The 17,494-nt window shown below is 41.3% G+C and overlaps 1 protein-coding gene and 1 pseudogene across 1 annotated transcript in view; both read right to left on the bottom strand.

The window, feature by feature from the left end:
* Positions 1-2,127, bottom strand: part of LOC102035298 — a 2,830-nt pseudogene extending 703 nt beyond the window's left edge.
* EGFLAM (EGF like, fibronectin type III and laminin G domains) overlaps positions 1-17,494 on the bottom strand; it is a 74,881-nt gene that overhangs the window by 36,254 nt on the left and 21,133 nt on the right. The window contains exons 5-7 of the mRNA XM_031061144.1: positions 15,681-15,798; positions 15,301-15,436; positions 8,806-8,972 (exon numbers count right to left, since the gene is read on the bottom strand). Coding sequence (XP_030917004.1) covers positions 8,806-8,972; positions 15,301-15,436; positions 15,681-15,798 — 421 coding nt within the window. The remainder of the gene's footprint in view (positions 1-8,805; positions 8,973-15,300; positions 15,437-15,680; positions 15,799-17,494) is intronic.

Here is a 17,494-nt window from a genome sequence, read left to right as displayed (position 1 = left end):
TTCAGCTTCATCCTGCTCACACCTTGACACTGCTGGAAGAGGCAGCAGTAACTCAGCGCCCAGCATTCACGCCAATTTTCAGCTCACTGAATCACAGCATCACAGAATTAACTAGGTTGGAAAAGACCTTTGAGATCATCAAGTCCCACCTATGATCTAACAATGCCTTATCAACAAAACCATGGCAGTGTGCCACATCCAGTCTTTTTTTAGACACGTCCAGGGATGGTGACTACAGCATCTCCCTGGGCAGATGATTCTAGTGCCCAATCACTATTAAAGTGAAGAATCTCTTCCTAATGTCTAGCCGAGACTTCCCCTGGTGCAGCATGGCTAGATGTTTATCACTTGTTCTGTCAGTGGTTGGAGAAGAGACTGACCCACCACTGACCAAAACCTCTTCTCAGGCAGCTGTAGAGAGCAATAAGATCTGAGTGATAAGGTCCACTGAGCCTCCCTTTTTTCCAGGCTAAACAACCCAGCTCACTCAGCCATTCTTCACAGGGCTTGTGTTCCAGGCCTTGTTGCCCTCCTCTGGGTGCATTCGAGCATCTTAGCATCCTTCCTAAGGGCCCAGACCTGGACACAGCACTCAAGGTGTGGCCTCACCAGTGCCACATGCTAGGGGACAATCCCTGCCCTGCTCCTGCTGTTCCTGAGACTGGCCAGGATGCCACTGGCCCTCTTGGCCACCTGGGCACACTGAACACTGTTCACAAAGTTTCATTGAAAAGACAGGGAAACAAAATTTCCGTGCATTTTTAGTAAGCTTTCTGAGATATTCTAATTCATTCCCCACTCCCAGCTCACCTTCTGGGGGTGGTCCTGAGAGTTTTTTGTCTCAGTACTAATCTTTAAATTTTGGAATGAATAACAATAAACTGGGAAAAAGCCAATGGGGTATCAGTTCCCTCTCAGGCATTGTTTGGAAGCTCACCATTTCCCCCACACTCCCAATATTTTTACCACATGTTGGAGGGGGTAGAAGGATCAGTTCCCCCCTTCCCAACAAGTCCAAACTTCTCAAGCAACAGTATGCATTCTGATTAAAAGACATAGCTGAGATTAAAAGACATAGCATGGATTAAAAGCCATGTGCTTTTTCTTCAGAAAGCTTTATTTAATTTTCCAACATAAGTAAAATTTTCAAGAGTCTCTGTCCTTTGTAACTTAGTTAATTCTGTTGCAGGGTGTGGTATCATCACCATCAGCTCTGCTCCATCATATGCTAACGCTTAAAAAAGAGCAACCCTGAGGGTGATTATCAGAGAGGGTGGCTCCAATCAGTTATCCCCCTCCTCCAAGGTGTGAAGGGAGGTGGCATCAGTGACATCATGGTCAGGGAGCCCAGCCTTCCTCTCTGTCTCCTCATCTTTTACAGGCGGGCAGAGTTCAGTGTTCTGAGGGGTAACCAGGCTGTGGTGCAAACTCCTCCCTGGGGGTGAGGCCATGTTCAGGGTGGCCCAGCACTGGTCCAGACTGGCATCCCTGCTTCCCCCAAAGATGTTAATTTGCATTCTAAAGTCCTTCAGCTCTGCACAAATAGGTTTCTGGGTTCTGGGCTAGTTGCTTTTGGGCCATCAGCTCTGCCTCAGCCCTGAGGACAAGCTGGTGTTTCAGCTTTCAAGGCAATTGGCACCTTTGCCAGCTCCTCAGCAAAAATGTACTTCTCTTTTAGGGTAGTTATTTAAGACCTCGTTATGTTTTTTATCTCTTTTGGGACAGCCATCTTAGACTGACCACATGCTACCTAGCCAGATTTCTTTTCCCCCTTTTTGAAAGTTCCAGTCCTCTCAGGTCCTAGCTGCAGTTTTTGCCAGTTATTTCTGAGAGACAAGCTTTACAAGTGTACAACAACTTCACTTCAAGAGCAATCCAGGTATGCCCTTGACCTTACTGCTGGAGAACATCAGTTTTAACCAGAAACTTTCTCTCCTTATGCTGCAGCTAGCAGTTATGTCCACACAACTCTTTGCCTGAAGTCAGTATCCCTTCCACTCCTCACCAAGGGAGTCACCCCTGACCTCTGTGGCCATTTGTTTCTCATAAAATGTTCCTAGCTTGCACCCATCCTCCACTTCAATGGCTTCTGGCAGCAGTGGCTGGGAAAGAGATGTTCAGCTTCATCCTGCTCACACCTTGATGCCATGGGAAGGGACAGCACTAACTCAGCTCTCAGCATTTGCAGCAATTTTCAACACCCTGAACACTACCGCTTTTAAATCAGGTCCATGCTACTGTCACCAAAACCACAGGAAAAACAAAAGCTCTCCAACAACATTTTTTAAGTATTAGAGAATTAAGGCATTACTTTATTCTGGCCAGGATCTGTAACAGAAATAATTTCATCCACACATTGCCTGGGTTGTGCAGAGAAAATCATTCCATCACACATGGCTCTTTACTAGATTTTTCACATACTTATACAGTCAAAACCCAGAGAAATCCATTTGTTCATTGGTCCTAAGTTACATAGTTCTTAGTATTTGGTTTCCTATTGGTTACTGATCCCTTTGCCTTTGATGCTAATTAAGTCTTCATTCTTGGTTCTCTCATTGATCTTTTCCCAGACCAGGTGTCTGACACACCAGGGAGGATGATCAGGCATTGATGTTTGTTAATGGTTAATGTTAATTCCTTGTGCATCCTCTGGCAGCTCCCAGCCCATTGAGATGCCAAGCTCATCAGGCCTTGCCCAGGGAACAGTCCCTTAAAAAGAAACTCCCATTCCCTTCTCCTCAGGGTGAAGACAAACAAAACCCCTGGCTGAAGTTAGTTAAACATTTTAGAAGTTGTATCATTTCCAGCACTATTACTTACTGCCTTTATGTTATGTTTGAAAGTATTTCAGAACTAATTTTGTTCTTTCAATGTATAAAAGTATAATTTGCCTAAGAGCAATGGAAGCCATAAAGATAATTTGGGAATAAAGAAGGGAAAACTCACAATGATGTGTCAAGGGAAACAATCTAATCTGTATCCAAACAAGCTGTAATACACAAACTCCATTTTCTAACTTAGAAGTCATAAGCTACAAAATAAACATCTGTTATGGTCAAAATGCTGTCATATTTATTTTCCTTCCAATCAAACGTTCTATTGGCTTAATGGGATGTAAGTTCAATGAGGATGGCAGGAGTGAAGCAATGCAGAAAATGAAGTATCCATCTATTCATACATAGGAAAACGTTAGCTCTGGAATTAATATTCAGATAAACACACTTGCATGTATGGGTATGATTTTAATGTCATGCCAGTTTCACAGAAATGTAACTCTCCTGATTGGAGTGGTTATCACTAAAACACATTAATAACCACCAGCATGCAATGGGATGTGCTAGCTTAGGAGACACTGGCAGTTCTCCAAAGAGCAGGTGTGCCTCTTTCATCCCGCAGATAAAAATGTTCCATGCTTTTCCAACAGAAGACCTCGGGAGACCAAATGTACCCACTATTTCAAACTGGACCGTGGTTTCTTTCACGTTATTGAACTGGTACAACATTTAGAGCCTGGAGAGAACAAAGAAGGTATGGCTTATTGTGTCTGGTAGAAAGACTGCTTTGAGGTCCTTCTTCAAAGACATTTACTATGTAAGTTTGGTGCCACCAGAGTAAGTGTGACTTCAGAAGATGTCCCAATATCCGCAGGTCTCCAGCTCTCCAATTTTTCCCCTTCCTGACTCTAGCTATCTGCATTTCAGCCAGCACATGCCACATTGCTTTACTTGCTGATCTGTGAGCAGTTTGGTAACATGCAATGCACTTGGATGGACTTGGATGCACAATGCAGCTGCTGGAATGCACTCACTCCTGACCATGTCTGGACTTACACAGGTGAGTACACAGGAGTGATGAGGTATCAGACCACTGGCTTCTCTGCTGCCTTGTTCCTCCCCACATTTGGTCTTTGCTCACTGGACATAGCATGATAGCCACATGTGATGTGATGCAATGTAACTACAAAATAGGATGCAGATTCTCAACACAGGAGTAGGACTTTTTGTAAATAAACCACGACATCAGCCCATCTCTTAAGTGCACTGTTTTGCTTTCCTGGAGAGCTCATCCCATAATGGGTGGTAAATCAGGGACAATTAAGCAAAGTGGTACTCTGCAAATACCAGAACAATGACTGCAGAGATTATAAGCAGGCTATATTTAATTAAATCAGTGTTCCAGTGTACAAGGAGATGAAGTCTGAGTAAGACCTTTTACCAGGTCCTATAATCCTGTTTTACAAATAATTGAAGAACTTGTGGGGGTCATGAACTTTAGACATCTTCTTTCCAAATAATTACGGGTTAAGTTATATTAAAGAAATCCTTCTCAAAACAAATATAAAGCCACAAAAACCTTTTTTTTGCTAATTAGGTTGCCATCATCATACTGATGAAGAGACCTGAGAGAGTGTAGGAGGTAGAACAGGGGGCACTGTAACACAGACAGATTGAATGGAAGTGTTAACAGCCTGATCGGCTTCATCCAGAGCCCCCCACAGGTCTTAACCCAAAATGCATCAGGAACACTTTAAAACACATTTTATGCCTTTCAGTGACTCACAGTGTGACCCTGCATGTCGCTTGGCCCGTCTCTTGCTTTTTGTCACTGTCCCTACAACTACCAACAATGCTTTTATAAATTCTCTGGACGTGTGTGGGAAACAGTTCTGTGGAAAACCTTCTCCCTTCATTATCTCCAGGACACATCACCACCATTTAAATCAAGGTTTGGGCCCCAGAGACTGCCCTTTTTCTGTGCCTGAACCTCAGCTGACACATTCAAGCTCCATGTAGAATATATAAGCATCTGTGGCAATGCCCTGCTCTGCGCGATGCTGGCAGTGAGAGCCAGGAGCAGAGGAAGGGATGTGCCCTGCTGAAGCAGGCACTTCTGTCACGTTTGTTGTAGAGACAAGCAGGAGGGTATTTTTAACAGGAGACACTTCCTCTGCTGGTCTGGTAAAGCCCAAGGCTGGTGACCTTGCAGGCACAGTGCAAACTCCATCTGTTTCCCGAAGAGATGAAGGGTATTTAAGCAACACAGGTGATTACTTTTTTTTTTTTGTTTTATTCTTTGGGACAGTTTATTTTGTTGTTTCTAAACTGAGTATGTGCAATCTTTTATTTTCCAGTGAATTGTCCATGACATTTTGAAAGATTTTATAAAACAAAATCCCAACAACCATGTAGGTGAAACACCCACAATGTGCAACTGTAATTAAGAAAGGCAACAAAAAATTGATTTATTGCATCATTTCCCTCTAGAAAAAAAATTAATGAAACTAAATCACAAATAAATGAGAACCCTTGGGGAAACTTGCCCTCTCTATACTCCCTGAAAATGGAGCAATTAACGAAGCATGCATTTTTTAGTAGGTAAGGGGGTAACTGCTTATAATCAAGGCCACATGTTCTATTTTCAAGGACCTTGGGAGGTCTGTCACATTAGGTGAAACGGTCAGCATCCCTTTAGTGGAGCAAATCAAGACAATGTTTTCCTATGCTGACCTGAAACAATGCAGTCAGGAGTACTGCAAATCCACCCCCATTTTAAAAACAAAATGAGTGAACTACCTGTGAGAATGAGATAAACCACAGCAGAAAACATCCCCAAGTAACATGAACTCATCTCTGCCTCAGCCTGCCTGCCTGCAAGAGCTGCAAGAGAACCTGTGCAAGACATCATGGACCCTGAAGGTCCTCTGTGTTTCAGGTAATGTTGGGAATTTCTTAATCAATTAAAATAAACATCAGAAAAGCACTACTTATGTCAACTCATGCATAAAAAATCTGGCACATGTAAGAGTAAATCTGCAAATTTTTAAAATCCAAACACACTAAGGATCTTGGTGCCAGCACCGTGTGAGCTAAATGTAATGCAAAGGAGTCAGACATAACTTCTGCCAGCTTTCTAAGATATTTCAGGAATTTCTGAAGAATATATAGGCAGGCAGAAAATAGCATCAAAAATCTGTGGCATGTGGCATGTTTCACTGCTTAGGGAGAACGAGGATCCACAATAAAAATGAAGGCGGTAATATTCTTATGATGTGTACTGTGAAGAAAAAAGGTGCTTCAGTTTCAGAGATACCAGCTGTCTGGCACCTTTTCAAACACCCAGGTGACTAAGAGGTCACTGGCTGGCACTTTGAGACAGCCAAGCAGCTGCTGCCACCTGAGCCAGCCCCAGGGGACTATCAGGTGTCTGTGAATGGCACATGCCCTCCTGCAGTGACTGATGAAAACCACAAAACTTTGAGGACCTCAAATCTGCTGAACACTAACACCTGAGCAGCTGAAGTGAGCGATTAACTGGACCAAAATTCTGGGCTTTCTGGCTGCTAGAAGCAGGAGGGTAACTTCAGATACATAATGTGAATTAGGAGTGAGTTTTAATTGGATGCCGTTGAGCACAGTGTGTAGTTTGGGCTTTTTTTTTTTCTGTTCCTGGTTTTTTCTTTCCTGAAACTTGTCCATTAAATCATTCTTCAGAGGTTCTTAATGTTTTAGGGGGAAAAAAATGTTTCAGACTATGCACAGCTTTAATGAAGAAAATTTTTCTCCCAACAAAAGTTTAGCTTTTCTAGTAATATGAAGAGTACTTGTGTATCTGGCTAACATCAAGTCAGTCTCCTACACAGACACCACAAGTAAAGACAAGTGAGAGCTGCTATCAGCTAGACTATCATCTCAGCTACACTCCTCCCCTCAGAAAACCAAATAATTTATTTCTAAAGGCATGCATCCCTGACACCTTTGAGCAACACTCCTTGCTCTGCACAAATCTGGTTGTTGTGACAACAGGTATCCAGAAGATAATGCAGGTTTCCATGGGTAGTGGCTATATGTAGCTTTTAAGGCTATTTTCAAATAGCACACTGACAAAAGAACAACATTTGCATTTGCCAGAGGGTCCAGAGCACCACAGTAGCCCCAAGCACAAGTGGCCTGGAGCAGGGCTGGAGCACATCATGGACACGGCATGGCCCTGGCCTGCAGGAGCTCTGCCAGCTCATGAGGGTCTGTGCCAAGCCCTGCCGGGCCCTTGGAGCAGGGAAACCAGCCTCAGCCACTGCAGCACCGATGTGCTTACCCTGGGCCAGCACAGACTTTTTAAGCCCAAGCAAGAGCAGCGCAAAATGCGTAATATACTGAATTATCAGATCTGATCCAGGCATAGAGAACGAAGCTAATGTCCCTTATGAACCTCTCCAGAAATCAATGCTTTATGCACACCAGATGTGAATTTGATTCCAAGCTCTAATGACAGAAACCCATGTTCTAGAGACATCTTGGCAGACCTCTGCAGAACAAGCAGTTTCCAAGGCAAAGTGCTTTCCCTGGAGTACTGCAGTAATAAGCACAGCATGAGGATGATTCCACCCTTATTAACAGAGCTAAAAACTTTATCTTTTCTGACCAAAGGATGCAGCTGCTAACATCCAAAGATAAACAAGATACCAGGGAGCACACGTGTGCCTGAGGCAGCAGGAGTTGACTCTGGAGGATCCATGGGCCAAGGAGCTCCAGAGCACACTGCACAAGGTTTTCACAAACATTTACTTCAGAAGTTAAACTTATGAGCTCAGCAGCCATAGCAAACTACATGCAAACAGAGGGGCAAAAGGAATGGAAACCGCCATATTAGAGTCAATGAGAAAAGAGATTCCACAACAGAGAGGCAGTTTAGAAATAAATCTTTATCAAGTTAAGCTGGTGGATCACTAAGCACATTGTTTATGTTTTTGCAGCATGCAAACTCTTCTTGCAGAGCTCACAGTCCTACCTGAATAGTTGCTGCTCATTTTCACTAGTTAATTAGAGATGGTTTGCAATTGAGAGAGTGAGAAAAGAAAAAAAAAGGAACTTAAAAGTACTGATACACATTTTCATAGAAAAAGGTTGGAACATTAATGATATAGATCAGTTAGTCTCCATACCTTGCTGGTTTTGACTTTGTTTCCTCCATGGTTTCTCTTTGTGACAGTGGGGTTTTTGCTGTTAGAAGATGTGATTTGTGTGATTCCCAATATGCTCTGTGTTGGCTTGGCTGGGATTCTCACATATAAGCTATGAATTTGGGTCTGATGAGGAGCAACAGCCCCTTAAAGTCAGCCTACAGAGAAACCAGTACTGGCAGAGGATTGCATCCTGAGGAAGCCCAGCAGCAATTGGACCAACACTTACTGCAGTGTGCATGGTCTACACTGCTACACAAATGTAAATACAATAGTTAAAAAGTTGTGTGAACATTGGCAGGTTCACCTAATATTTTTGCTATGCATCTTCTGATTAAAAAGGGGTCTTATTCCCTTATTTTCATGACTGTGCTCAATAGTTAAGTCTTACTCCTCAGAAAACTGTACAAGTTTGATTTGGTCTTTCCAAGTTGCTGAAATTATAAATGCAACATATAAGGTTCAGCTTCAAAGAGCAGAAAAAATGAACAATAGACTCATCTGTCTCATTTCTCGCCTTTATATTCATGTATTAGTACTGCATGAAGCCAGCACAAAATTCAGAAAGTAGAGATCCAAAAATACCTGTCAATGACCTCCAGAGCAAAGAAATGGCATGAGAGTGATGCTGCCTGGGTCTTTTCAGATCTTTGCTCATGGCAGGACTTTCACAGTGTGCTTGCTGCAAGATCCTCTGACAGGACTGAGAGGTGTCAGAATGGAGGTGACTATGCCTGGAGAGCAACTCTTTCCACCAGCAGGCCTCCACAGCTGCCCCAGATACACTTTATTTACAGATACACTTCATTTTTGTTTGGCTTTAATGACAAAAAGGTGTCTGTACTCACTGAATGTGCTGATGACATCACTCGGCGCACTGGCAGGGCTGGATCCAAAGGAGTTTGCTGCTCGGATGGCAAACTGATACTTGGTGTTTGGGAGAAGTCCTTTGAGAACCATGGACTCCATCTGGATCTGCTCTCTTATTACTGTCCAGTTGCTGTCAAGGTCTGGCCTTAAGGATCAAACAAAGACCACATCTTGAATAATTAAAGCTGGCTGTATAAATTAGCTGCATTTATAGGAATACTTTTCTAGGAAATGCACTAATAAATGAGACAGAAGTCTACTAAATCATCACTGAAACCCTTCACTTTTAAAGGATCAGACTGTGCAACCCACCATTATCAGCCCGTGAAGCCTGTGATGTCAAAACTGTATAATCACACAAACCCAATTACTCATATTTTGCTTATAAAATCAAGGAACAACTGAGAAATCCAGTCAAGTTAATCTGTTTTGTGGATTTTGGATTCATAGTTTTCAAGTGGGGGTCTATTACCCATAGTTCCCACCTCCCTGCGTGGCTGTATAAAGCAATAGTTTGCAATAGAGGGAAAGGTCTTGATTTATTTCTTAGGAGTTTGTGTTCTAATGCCAGTAAGTCCCTTCAAACACACACAAGCATTAGCAAGATGAGAATCCAACACTTGATCTCCCAGGTAATCAGGTTAATCCACTTACATAGGAACACACAGACCTAAAGTCTTCTCTTCAGAAAAACAAAGAGACAAAAAAAAAGCAACCCAAACCAAAAAAGCCCAAACAAAACCACCAAAAAACCCTACACAGACAGCCCACAAAACAATAATGCACAAAACACGGCCTGTGTGCCTGGATTTTGTAACAACATTCCTATAGCTGCTTTTGGACAATGCCTGGTTAACTCCCAATTCATACTGGAACCCAGCTGCCAATAAGTACTTGTCTAGGTGCCATTATATTTCAAGTGAAACCAGTACAACCATTCACATGGCAGTTTGTTATCAAGTGTTTTAAGTTTAGGCATACAGGCACATTGTAAAGGGGTGGGCGCCTTCAAGTACTCTGAGAGAGTATTCTGATACTTTCACACCATTTCCACTCTCTCCAAAAGTGGCCTCTTCTTATCAAAGAGAGAACAAAATAAGAAGCTAAACAACTACAAACAACACAGTAATGTAAACATTCACTCTAGGCCACCCAAAACATTAAAATTAAAGTTTATGAAAGTAAATTAAGGACAGAAATAGCTTTCAGAGAAAATTATTCCAGTGTCCCTGCAATATTTATTACAGGAAATAACCTCCAAGTGCACCCTGAATCTACTAGTGTTTACATAGGACTAGCTGCAAATGTCTCCAACAGTCTTAAAATTAAAAATTACAGCACAAGGCAGGCATTTTGTATTTGTTTATTTTCAGCTGGAAGGAAATGCCAAAGTTAATGTATGTTTTCTTTTAGTGGTCAATACAGGATTTATTGATCACTGAGGTCCATTGGTTTGTGCCAGCATGGCAAATGCAGGGGCAAAGCAGCAGCTCCCAGCTGCCTGTCTCAAGTGCACAGTGGCACACGGGACATGAGTATTTCATTGTCTCGCTAAAAATAAAAACAAAATCAGACAAACGCACAAGATGTAATGATAGCTAAACAGACCATCTTAAGTCACCCTTCACCACCATTTCCTGGTAGACAGAAGAGCATTTATTTTGGCTACTCTTCCATTGTTTCCCTCCTCTGAGCTTTTGATGCCCGGGCCAAAATGAAAATATATAGTGTTTCCCAAATGAAAGCTGTTAACACTGCCTCCTTCCAAAGGCTCACTTAGTAGTGTTTTCAATTTTCCTGTGCACATCCTGTACACATCCTAATTCCCACCCAAGGAATTCCTGCTAGCTCAAGAGCTGCCTCTTTGCAACAGACCTTGCCCGTGTGTCCACCCAAGTGGAAACAACACACCTTTGATGAAGGGACCCAAAGGAGCCACTGCACCCTGAAAAGATCTAGGAGATAACACAAACAGCAGGCCAGGCTTCAAACACACTGACTGTCCCTCCCAACATTTCCTTCTGCAGAAGTTTATAATAAAGGATTGCTTCTTTTCCAGAATGCTCCCTGTGTGAACAAAACAGTATGAGATGAAAACATGGCAAACAGATGGGGAAAGAAACACAAATTCAGCTGGCGAGTGCATCCAGGGCAAGCCAGCTCCCATGTTCCCTGAGCTGGGAACATTTTGTTGAAAACCGCCTTCATGGTCCTTTTTTTTATGTTGTATCTCAATGTGTTGTCAACTTTTACACTGGGAGGGCTCATTCTGATACTACTTTTCCCATTTTTCTGCAGCAGTACATTCCCCAACACAGGGGACAGCACCTTGCAGGGCAGCTCCAGGCACTGTATCTGTGACTGGGGAAATCAGACACCTTCCATGGACATTGACTGCTCTTGATGCAGCTGCGCATCTCCAACACATAAACGCTATGAAGAAAAAAATCTAACACAAGTCATAGCGGTTTTAAGATAATAAATATATGGCTAAAGCAAATAGGACTGGATGGGTATAAACCAAGGGAAGAATTCCATGCCAAATGTACTCAAAATTTGGATTATTGCTTTATGTTGTAACTTGGGAACTGATTCAATTCAAGAAGGTAATTCTTTCTGATGCAGAGAGCAGCAATTTCATAGTCACTTGAACTTCCTTTTAAAATCACCTGGAAATTATTTAAGTGTGAGGCACCCCCTAGCAATCCAATTTTTCTAACATTTCTGATTGTTCTTCCATGCTGTATTTGTACTCATCTCAAGGGGAAAATTCATCTTATAATGGTTTTAAAAAGTATCCCAGCAAATAATAAATATGATGACAAGTACAATACATCATCATTTGCGATGGAAAAATCTCTAGCATAATATATTGCACTATAACATATTATTTTTAGTAACTATTATTATTTCACATTATTGTGACACTTTGTGCAAAACAGATCAACTAATATGCCAGGCCATCAGTGAGGAAAGGAAAAGTGAACAATTTAGGTAACTCATCTTCTTGTTAGATATTCTTCTGATACAATATAATGTTGTTAAGCACTTCTCCCTAATATCTTTCACTCCTTCTTCATCAGTTACCTTCTCCTTCAAGGAGTTGATCTCACAAGCAGTGAGCTAAATACTGAGTCAAATATGCCTGTTTTGTGCAATAATCAGGGAAACAGTATTAAAAGTATTTTTTCCTAGACACTGGGAGGTGTCTCCCTGGTCAGATCTGTTGTTTCAGGTTCTTTGCAAACAAAAGCAAGCAATGACTGTCTGGTTCAGTGCAGTGCCAGAGACAGTTCAGGAAGGAATGGATTCTGGGATGGATTTTTTCTGGGAGAGAGAGGGAAGGTTTCAAACTAATCAAGAAATCTGTGCACAACACTATGCTGAATCCGTACCACCCTAACATCTGAATACTAATAAATCTCCCAGTTTTATCAGCAGAAACTGCCTAGTTCATTGCAGCAGAAGTTTCATGTCACTACCAAGATACTGAAAAAGCTCCTTTGCATGCCAAGATTAATATTAAAAGCTTTTGATTTCATCTACATACCAATGAGATGAAAAGAAAGTGACCTGATGGTTATAGGGCATGTGCTGCTAAACGCTTGTGGTTCTCTAGGTGCTATGTGGCTATAAAAATTCAGATAAGTTAATCACCAAGTTTAGAAGATCATGTAGGCATTTAAGGGATTAAAAGTTTGAGTATTTGGACTATTTGAGTGAAAATATCCAAGACATTTTTAAGAATTAATTTTGCATAGCATCTTTAGGAAAAACACCTAAGTTCATATGCTTAAGTCTGGGGTCTCGCTTTAGAGACTTTCATAAAAATGTAATTTTTCATTAAATACTTTTCACCATTAACCAAAAGAATATTTACACTGAGCCTAAAAAGTTGCACAGACATATATATATTTGTTTTATTCCCTTAGGACTATCCAGTGAAGAGTGAGTCCTACAGTCTCCCTCCAGACTTTCAGCATTTAGACAAGTGGGATCATGATCTCCTTAGCATCCTCTGTTAGTCAGCAGCACAGTAGAGTCTGAATTAGCTCAGCTCATCTTATATCTGAAGCTGCTTGCTACCCTCCACTACTGAACCAACTACTTCCTTTGGTCCCAAGGGAAATCCCTTAGGCAAGTGTTTAAATACAGCACCAAATTTAGACCCTGAGTAGAGACAGGATGCAGCTAGCTCTGGTTCCGATTAGATTCTGGTATCTCAAAACAATTAATATACTGAGTTTTCATGAATGCAATGAATTTCTCCAGTGTCATAGCTGAGCAATTGAGAGGAGTGTTTTGTCCGAACATGTTTTTCCTATGGTTAAAATCATAAAGTTAATTCTAAGGAGATGGAAATTACTTAAACAATGCCAGAGTTTTTAGGCATTTGTGCTGTGCCCGAGCAAAATTACAGATTTGCATTAGAAAGTTATTAATTTTGCAAAATCACAGGATAATGGTGTATTTCTTTGACATAACAGGACCTAATTCTAATTTACTTGAACTGATTTATTTCAGTCTTACATTGGTTTAATTTACTAGCTTTAACTCATGATAATACATTTTATAGTAATTAAAACTATAAGCAGCAAAGAGGATGAAGCTCAAAGTTAAATGTTTACCTTTAGCTGCCATTAGGGCTTATGGCTCATTGAACTTACTCCAAATATACAACCAAGCTTCCAAGGCTAAGAGAGCATAATCCCAAGATTAACAAAGGCACTTTCAACTTAGCTTTAAACCTCAAACTAAACAGTGTAATCAAAACATTTTGCTGTTAGCAAATTCTTTCCCAAAGCCTAAAGCCAATGCAACACTGAAATTTCAATCACTTGCATCTTTTGACCTAAACAGCAGCTTTCCACTCCCTGGCTGAACAAAAACATTCAAGGGTGCACTTTTGGTGTGTCAGATGGAGATGATGGTGCCCACTTCTTCCATTAGCAGGCTCCTGGTGCTATGAAGAAGTTTACATAAGCCTCCAGGTTCCACTGTGCAGTCAATCAGAACGCAACAAAATCCCTTCCCCATCAGCTGAGCAAATGAGAGAGAAGAGATGGAGAAAGAGCAAAAAGCTCAGATAAAAACTGTGTTCAAAAATAGATATTGAAGAAATTTCACTGTAGGTCTACAGCAGACATTACACAAAGGAGATAAGGATCTTCAGCCCTCATGTTCTGTCTCACAGTGCACTGAATATTGGATGGCCTCCAACTAAATATGGGGGCTTTCAGCCCAAATACAAAGTGCATCAGTTAACAAGCAGGTTTTTGGTCTGGGTATTCTTTTTGCTATATCAATATCTTTTTGCTATATTAATATTTTCTAAATTGTACCTGTACTTTGAAAATCAAGTTCTTCCTGTGTGTTGTAACAACAACAATTCTTTTTTTAAAATTACTATGTTTTCCTTAAGAACAATATTTTTTAACCTTTTACACATTGGAGTAGTTTAAGAATCAATTCTCTTCTTTTCCAGGAACCTCAACTAAAACCTATAATCAAGTATTTGCTCAAAGGATTAAAAGGGTGAATTTTACATTCACTGTAAGGGTAAGCATTGAGACAAATAAAAATAAATAGATTTGTATGCAGATATTAGCTCACACACACATATGAACAGTCACGTATAGATACTTGTTTATGCTTGCAGATACAATCACCTCCTCCTGGCCCTTTTTATGCAGCTTATAAAAACAATTTGACTGGAAAATTCTGACAGTTCAGTTCTACTACTGAGAATTTTAAAAGTTCATCATAAAAGAACAAAAAAAGCATCCCACCAACACCCCACTTTCCCCCCCAGATCTAAACAGAGAGATCAACATTTCATGTAAACTTGATCAGCATTAGCATAACAAAGCAAGTCTAAATTCCGCAAACTCAAGACAAAACGACTTCATGTTCAAGAGGTGTCTGGGTCTGGCACTGGGTTATGTGATTTAGTCCTTTAGGGGCTACAGTGTTGGGTTGATGATCGGGCTGGATGATCTTGAAGGTCTCTTCCAAAACTGATATTTCTATGATACTATAACTTTTGTCAGGTAAAACTGTCAAAAACACTGAATTTCCCATCCTCAGATTATTTTCTAAAGTAGCCCAGGGAAACCACTCTGCCAAACATCCTTTTCTCAGCATGGTTTGACAGCATTTGATGACAGGAGAAACGTAAAACTTCACTAATCCAGGCCGCTGTTAGAGGAAACAGATCAAATCAGACCTTATTTTTTTTTTCCATCAGAAAGTACAACTTACTGGTGATTTTATAACAAATTGGATCCTTTCTGGTTTTGTCTTTAAATTTCCATGGTAATTCAACACACACCGAGATGAAAACTAAGCATACAATACAGAGTGAGTGAATAAATCATATCTATATGCAGTTGAATAGTGCAGTTGAGGTAAAAAAAAACCCAAAACACTAAAGTGCTCAAACACTGAAATTCAGACTCCACTAGCAAACTTGCCTGATAAACTCCACTGTGTAGTACTGGATGGGAGAACTTCCTTCACTCACTCCAGGCTTCCAGGACAATGCAACTTCTGAATCAGAAACCACCACGATCTGGGGCTGATAGGGTGGCGCAGGAGGCATGCACTTATCTAAGAAGTGCAAAGGAGCAGCATTAGAGAAGCAGCTGGGTTGCTACAGACAACACCCAACATCCAGAGACTTAGCAATCAAATTCATAGTCTTCTCTCCTCACGCTATTGCCCCTCTAAAACCCTACATGTGTGGAAAAGTACCAGTGAAATACCGTGATGCTGCACACGACAGAGGTCAGGTGTGCGTGCTACAGACATCTGCCCTGCCAGTTGTGCAGCAGAGCCCTGCAGGCAGAGTTACCTTGGGGTAAAGTTGTCACCTCCCTGGGCATGCTGGGCCGTCCTTTCCCTGCCCAGCTGTACGCTCCAACGCTAACGCGGTGCGCGGTGCCTGGCTTCAGGTCGCCAATAACAACATCCTGCCAAGTCAAGAGCAGACAAGCACGTTGTGACAGCACTTCTGTGTGACTGGGGAGGGAGCTGTGAGCTGGGACCCAGGGATCTTTCATGGTGTTTTCCCTGCACTCTCCTTGGGAGATTGTCCCCTGCCCAGTACAGCTCAGAAACAACAAACACAAATAGAATAATGTTTCCTCTCAAGCTGCAGCTTCGCCCCAGGGGAATACACAAGGTCGACCTGGACCCATTTCTCAGCATAACTCATAAGGTTGCAGATATTTGCATTTTATATCCAGCTTTTTCACCGGTGAAGTCAAAGTCACATATTATTCCCTCTGTTGAGCCAACTGCTAGCATTTGGTATCAGTCTGGTGTGTTTTCCTCTTTTTTTTTCCTCTTGTTTGTTTTTACTTCTCTTTTAAATACAGAGGCCATAAAACCTCCTGAGAGTGAAGCAATTTGATGCAGTGTGAACTGATGATCCTTAATTTCTCACGGAGCAGAGCCCTATCCCATCATCTCTCACAATTTTATGAGCTCAGCTAACAGCCTTGACCTGAAGTGAGCATTTCCCTTATTTGTCCTTCTGCCATAAACAGAAAGATTAACCCACAGACAACTACCATAAAGGAGGCAATGCTCAGCTCCATGTGAAGAGCTTGGGCTGATGAATACTCTTCAGAGGAGCCTGTTCAAATCTCCAAGAAAATAGAAAACATCACCAAAACATTACTGGCTACTTCACATAGCATGGATCAGCCTCAGATATTTAGCTCTGATCCTTAATGGAGAGTACGTACATGTGTACAGAAACTGAGTATTCTTTACCTGCAGCCTGCCTGGAATGACTATGTTAATCCCAGATTTATGAATTTTGACAGCATATACAAGGAAAGAGAAATATCAGGTTCTATACCACAGACTGTTCTGGTGTGAAAAATAAGCACGTACAAAAACCTGTTTTACAGCTATTATTCTTCTGGTTTTCATTCTCTGATGTTAAACACATTAGTCACAGTGTATTTGAAAATGTAGAGTTCTCCTTTTTCTTCATATTGGAACAAATCTGCACTTCCAGTTGCATTAAAATAGTAAACAATGCCAAAATTTTATTAACTGCTAAATTTCCTTTTGATGGTCTTTTGGAAAAAAACACTTCCTCTCTACTCTTTGGGGAACTTACATTATTACTACAACATTGTTCAGCAACACCTTGCCATCTGTCATTTCTGTGGGCGTGGTTTTGGAGCTCCAACACTGATTTCCTATTAACATGGATCACCTGACCACTATCTTGTTTTTCCATCATTCACCCTTGATCTGCTTGAATGATCTGGAGAGGTCTGAGATGAATATGAGATGAATCTGAGATGAATCTGAGATGATAACAATGCTGGAATAGTAACTGTCCAAAGAGAGGCAGCAAGAACACTCACTCTGAAAGATTAATCTGGATCTGAGAAGCCAGTTGCTAAAAACCCTGTACCTCCTCCTGGTGACAGAACTGATGCCCCTGCTCCTGCCTTTCTATCCTCCACGCCATACATACTGTCTATCTGCCCTTAAACTGTGTGCATTTTTTTCCTCCTAGTATTCCTCTTTATTACACTCATGCTTATGAGGAAAAATCCTTCATTATCTGTCTTACTGTTTTCATACTATTCAGGAATAGTATGAAATAGAACTTGGCCCTTGGAGAGAGTTAGATATTCATGT

The sequence above is a fragment of the Geospiza fortis genome, unplaced genomic scaffold (genome assembly GCF_000277835.1).
Source record: "Geospiza fortis unplaced genomic scaffold, GeoFor_1.0 scaffold163, whole genome shotgun sequence".
Classification (NCBI taxonomy): Eukaryota; Metazoa; Chordata; class Aves; order Passeriformes; family Thraupidae; genus Geospiza; species Geospiza fortis.
The sequence above is the reverse complement of the archived record's forward strand: the minus strand, read 5'-3'. Positions and strand labels throughout refer to the sequence as shown.